This window comes from Dipodomys merriami, unplaced genomic scaffold (genome assembly GCF_024711535.1).
Source record: "Dipodomys merriami isolate MVZ:Mamm:240054 unplaced genomic scaffold, mDipMer1.0.p SCAF_5, whole genome shotgun sequence".
Taxonomy (NCBI): Eukaryota; Metazoa; Chordata; class Mammalia; order Rodentia; family Heteromyidae; genus Dipodomys; species Dipodomys merriami.
Genome location: NW_027206068.1, coordinates 29,586,067 through 29,592,066, shown reverse-complemented (window position 1 = coordinate 29,592,066; position 6,000 = coordinate 29,586,067). Strand labels below are relative to the sequence as shown.

Sequence of the window (6,000 nt, the reverse complement as noted above, 5' to 3'; positions counted from 1 at the left end):
TATCTATTACCTTCCTTGGAGAAACATGTTTTGAGGGGGAAAATTAAGATTTTATATTATTAATTCTATTTTATTAAGAGGAGTTATCAAACCCTAGCAAGACTAATGCATCTGAGGCTTTGGCTAAAACATCTGGAAGTCTTGCACATGTCTAGACTTTGAGACTGGGAGTTTGCATTGTAAAATAACATCTCAGACAACACCAGTGCAGGTGCTGTGGTAACCTTGACTTTGGTAAACAAGTGAAAAGGCATTCTTCTTTGCTCGTTTTTCCCTCAAGTATGGGATCTCTCCTGGGGTGCTCTGTCAACCCCTGGCGAGGGCAGGAGCTGTCCCAAGACACAAAATGATTTATTTATTCATTCACTTATTTTTTGTCGAATGTAGGGCTTGAACTCAGGGCCTGGGCACTGTCTCTGAGCTTTTTTACTCAAAGCTAGCAAGCACTCTACCACTTTGAGCCACAGCTCCACTTCTGTTTTTCTGGTAGTTAATTGGAGACAAGAGTCTCACAGCCTCTCCTGCCTGGGCTGGCTTCAAATTGTGATCCTCAGATCTCAGCCTCCCGTGTAGCTAGGATTGTAGGCCTGAGCCACTGGAGTTTGGCCTCAAGATGGAATTTTTATGTCCAATGAGCTGTTCTAGCATAAACACTCTTGGAGTTCAGGGGTGAGGTCACTGTGGGCTGCAGGAGTGAGGAGAAGGCTCCATGGATCTGGACTGGAAAGATCTGGAGATCTCGAGATTTTCCTAGGAGGAAAGAGTGTAGAACGGACTTCTGAAAACCAGGTCAACGGCCTTGGGAGGTGAAGTTCTAGGTAGAGCAGACACTTTATTCTGGGGCAGGAAGTGGCTAATCAAGGTCTTGGGCACTGAAACAAGAGGCTAGCTCAGTGTTAGGAAGAACAATAAGCTAGCTTTGGTGTTCTGGATAGACTGGATCTGACAAGGCTAAGACCACAGCAACTTCCCAGTGGTGCAAGTCCTGAAAGGAGACCATTGGAAAGGCCAGACTAACAAAATAATAAAATAAATCCTATTTGTAATAAGAGGGAAGCGTTGGGAAATGTGCCCAAGATGACAGCCATCCGTGGGAGATGAATCCTAGAGCATTCGGCCTCCTCCAGCCCGTGGAGGGGCTGGAAGTCCTCCTGTGGGTGGCACGCTGAATAAACCCTGTCCGGTCTCCATGACCCTAGAACCGTGTTCTTCACCTGCTCCAGCTGCAACTTACAACCCCTGCTTTCACTGTATTTGATGTTGGTATAATTTGTGAAGGGGAAAAACAAGTCGTTTAAATAAGGATACAGGTGGACCCGTTGCAACAATGAGAAGTACAAGTTGTCACGTCGAAAACGAACTTTACAACTTTGGTGGGGGTGGGGGGTGGGGGGAGGATTGGGTGGGAGGGCGGGGGGAGAGGCTGGGAAGGGATGGGAAGGGGAAACAAAGGAGGAGGCTGCAATGCTTGATAAGAAATGTACTCATTATCTTGCCCATGTAATTGTAACCCCTCTGTATAGTATTTTCACAATTAAAAAAAAAAAAAAGAACCTACACGCGCGCAGAAAGCACGCCCACCCCAAGCCAGGTTGAATGGGCACCCCCCTGGTGACCGGCCGGCCTTCGCGGGTGTGTTTCCTCGCACAGGGAAAGCACTTGGGGGTACAGAAGAGCAAGCTTCCTGCCGCTCCGACGTTTAGTCACTTTAGGAAGCCAGCTCCTTCTTCAAGGCCCAGATCACCCCCCCCCCTTGATCCTCTGTCTGTTTCGGGGGTGAAGGCCGCCTGCCGGGAGGAGGCGGCGCCCTGGCCTCGGGGTAAAACCGAAAGTGGCCGCGGTGACTCGGGTGGGGGGGTGGGAGGAAGGAGAGAGGGCGGTCTCGGGGTGGAAGGAAGGTGGTGACCGGGCCGGGGATGTCCGCCTCGGGGCTGCGTGCTGGTGATGGCTCTCCGTCTGGTCGTAGATTTCGATCTCCGGAAAGACGTGCTCCCCTGGCTGCGGGCTCAGGGCGCGGAAGGCGGCGGCGCAGGTGCCCGGGCGCGCGCGTGTCCCGGTTAGGGGACTGGTGGGGACGAGGAGGCAGATTCATTTATACCCGGAGGCTGGGGTGCCTGGGGGGGGGGGACACCGACCCAGCGGAGGCACCCCCGCCCTCCGCGTTTTCCTCCCGCGCCGGTAAGCTGTGAAGGTTGGTGCCTAGAGGTTGAGCGTCCCTCTGGAGCCCCGGCTTCTCGGCTTGGCGGTGTCACCAAGGGCCATCCGGTAAAGGTCGTGGTTGGGCTACGCGATCTCTTCTAGCGAGCCCGCCAGCGACCCCCGTGCTGCGCCCCCCCCCCCAATGCAACAGGAACAACAACAAAACCTTCAGCCTCGCAGAAAGTCCAGGGACACTGGCGGCACCCCCCTGAGTGGCGTCGCTTCGTGGGGGACAAGGGGGGTGGGAGAGGGGGAGGCGGCTGCGGGAGCGAGGGGGCTTGTTCACACTTCACCAGCCCTGGGGGCTCTGCCGGACCAGGGGCTCCTCCAACTGGAAAGGCTTTAGAGCGCGCGCGCGCGCGCGCGCGCGCACACACACACACACACACACACCCCAAAATGGAATTATGGTCACCAAGAAAACCATCATATAAATATTTTAACCTTTTCGCCGTTTGAGCTCGACTGTGATTTGTGAGCGTGTGCGCGTACGCGCGCGCGCCTCCCGGGCCCGATCTACTAGCAAGAAGGGGAACTCTCGTGGTTTGGAGTTTGCTGAACCTTTGTGAGGCCCCGTTTTTGTGTCTGTGTGGCAGATGGGAAGCACAGTGGGCGGGGTCTGTCCCGTGGGCGGGGGTCTTTTCCAAGCTGGGCGCAGGGAAGACAGCCTGTTGTCTAAAGCCTTCGAGCGCTCAGCACCCCACAAGGATGCCCAGACTCCCTCACCCCCCACCCCCCCGAAATTTAAATACGAGCCCATCTGCTGAGGTTGCTGCCCACATCTCTGTTTTGATTCTGGAGATGAGTGAAAAGTGACCAGGAGGCCAGTGCTGATCTACTTTAAACAAGAGGGGTGTGTGTGTGTGTGTGTGTGTGTGTGTGTGTGTGTGTGTGTGTGTGTGTGTGTGTGTGTGTGTGTGTGTGTGTGTGTGTGTGTGTGTGTGTGTGTGTGTGTGTGTGTTTCTAAGGTTTCCCCCTGTGCAAGAGCTGTCCACTTACACACTGTAGACTATTCGTACATGTGTGAATGAACCGGCATCAAATTACCCAACTTCATTGCTGCTTTGTATCTATCTGCACACTAGCATGAGCTTTAGCAGAATTATGTGCAAGGTTCCTTGTCTTGGCCTGTGGGTTGTTAGTTCCACAATATTAGCTATGTGTAGCAGCCTGAATTTGTTGTTAGTGTCATTATGAATAAAGTTTTACTTTCCATAGGGGGCAAGGAAGAGGATCTGCATGTTTAAATAGGTCTCCAAGACTTAGCTTTTTGGAATACTGCAGGCAGCTCTAAGTCTGTTTTCTACCACCCAGGAGTATGCCCACTTAGAATGACAGGTGTCTGCAAATGAGAAGTCAGATAAGTGTGAAATGCCACACTCATGTTTCAGTGATGGGTGTTGTGATCAAAAGCTGTGTGTGACCCTGTTGGAGTTTGTATCTTTTGCTTATCTGTGAAGAATTGTAAACTTGTATATTGATACTCCACTAAAAAATAAAGGTACCCCTGGGTATCCTCAGAAGGTAAATTTACTAGAAATACTAATTTTTCCAATATTAATAGCATTATGCTCATTCAGAGCACAGTGGCACAATATTACTTTTTATGCTTTTCAAATATAAATAACTAATACTATTTTTTGCAGCTTTCCAACTATAACTATAGCATTTTAATGGCACCTTGTTTTAACACTTGGTTTCCTAATTTGAAGTCTTAATATTTTTCTGCAATTTCTCTCTTTTTTTTAAATTTTTTCTTTCTTTTTGTGGTACCTGGGGTTTGAACTCAGGGCTTATAATTGCTAGGCAGGTGCTCTATTACTTGAGCCATGCCCCATCCCAGAGCCTTCATATTTTTACACTAACAAATCCAAACGAAGATTTCTTACTGGTGCTGAGCAATTCTCTTGAAGTCTGGCATAGTCCTGGTAAAACAGGCAGGAGCTGGCTGTCAGCTGTGGCTGATTCTAAGAGAGCATAACAGTGAATAAGGGCTAGAGGGCTTAGGAGGCTAGTTTTGGCTCATGCATCTACTCTTGGTTCTGTGTTGGGAAAATAGTCTTGCCTGAAAAAAAAAAAGAGAAAACATTGTTCTTAAATATAAAAATGAATAAATAAAAGAGTATTTGAATGTATGTTACTTATAGTTGATGATTTTAAAACCATAGACATTCACTACTTCATTTACAGATGTTGAAAATATCCTGTCACAAATACATAGGGGCTTGAGGCATGCTCATGTTAGCAAGTATGAGCCCTAAGTCAAAACTTCCATACCACACAAAAAGGTTCATTTAATACGCCTAACTTACTAGGCATCCTAGCTTAACAACACAGTACCCTGTAGAATACAAGTTGTTGATCCTCAGGATTGTGGCTGACTGGGAGGTATAGCTTGCTACCATTGCCCAGCACCACAAGACAGCATCCTACTGTATTCAGAATTCAAGGTATGGCTTCAATTCTACTTGCTTTAATGCCTTTGTAAAGTGAAACAAAACTAAACCAAACCAAAATACTAAATTGGATCATTGTAAGTCAGGGACCAGCTATCTTATATGATTCTGACTGGGTCAACCTGGACCGTGATTCTTTCTCTTTTTTGGGGGGGAGGATGGGGGGTCAGGTTGTGGGGTCTGAACTCTGGGCCTGGGCGCTGCCGCTCAGCTCTTCAGCTCAAGGCTAGCGCTCTACCACTTGCGCCACAAAACCACTTCTGCTTATGTGGTGCTGAGGAATTGAACTCAGGGCCTCACGGATGCAAGGCAAGCACTCTACCATTGAGCCACCTTCCCAGCCCCTGGACCATGACTCTCTTATCCATACTTTCTATGTAGCTGAGATAATAATAGACAAGAACCACTTCATTCAGCTTTTTTTTAATACATATTTTTTATTGTAAAGATACTACACAGAGGAGTTACAGTTACATGAGTAAGATAATGAGCACATTTCCTATGGAGCATTGTTACCCCCTCCTTTGTTTTTCCCCTACCATCCCTTCCCTCCCACCTTCCCAACTCCTTCCCGCCCCTTGAAGTTGTAAAATTTGTTTTCAACATAGTGTGTTGTACATCTCATTGTTACAATGGGTCAACCTGTGTCCTTATTCCAGTATTTTGTTATTTCCCTTTTCTTCCCCAAATTAGAAAAATGTATACACAAGATGCAGGGCACCAGAATCAAATACAGTGAAAACAGGGGTTATACCATGGGGGAGGAACATACAAAAGAAACAAAAAAACCCACATGTAAGTGCACATATAAGTGCATTAAAAACAACATGAAAGATAAAACCACTTGTGTCCCTATCTTAGAGTTCATTTTGCTTAGCATCATCTTATATGGTCATATGTACATAGCTTTTGACTTTTTCTGTTTGTCCTAGACATATACTAGCTATTGCAAATAAGGGAAACCATGGGACCTATGCATATTCTTGATCCATTCATCTACTGAAGGGCATCTGTCACCCAGCTTTTTATCTGTTGAAATAAATTCTTTACCTAGTCTGGGTCAAACTGCAGTCAATGTCAATGTCAATATCCCAAGTACTAGGATTATAGTCTTAAATCAATGTGTCTAACAGATGGTTATCTTTGCCAGGGAAAGAGGAATAGTTGTCCAGGTGACTGATTTAAATCTAAGTGTTCCTTTCACTGTTCTTATATACCTCCAAGATGGATTGGGGACGGTGTAGTCAGAGAGTAATTCTCTTAGTCATGCTGTTGTTCTCATTTGTTTCCCATTCTCTTGCCAAGGTCTTTCCTGTTTATGTTTCCTTCTCAACTTCCTTAGTCT

At 47.2% G+C, this 6,000-nt stretch overlaps 1 protein-coding gene across 4 annotated transcripts in view; it reads left to right on the top strand.

Annotated features, from left to right (window-relative positions):
* Positions 1 to 1,887: 1,887 nt before the first annotated feature.
* The window catches only part of Gsap (gamma-secretase activating protein), a 78,603-nt gene continuing 74,490 nt past the window's right edge, over positions 1,888 to 6,000 (top strand). For all 4 annotated transcript variants that reach the window (XM_069996329.1, XM_069996330.1, XM_069996328.1 and 1 more), the window contains exon 1: positions 1,888 to 2,032. In XM_069996329.1, coding sequence (XP_069852430.1) covers positions 1,945 to 2,032 — 88 coding nt within the window. In that variant the 5' untranslated portion in view covers positions 1,888 to 1,944. The remainder of the gene's footprint in view (positions 2,033 to 6,000) is intronic.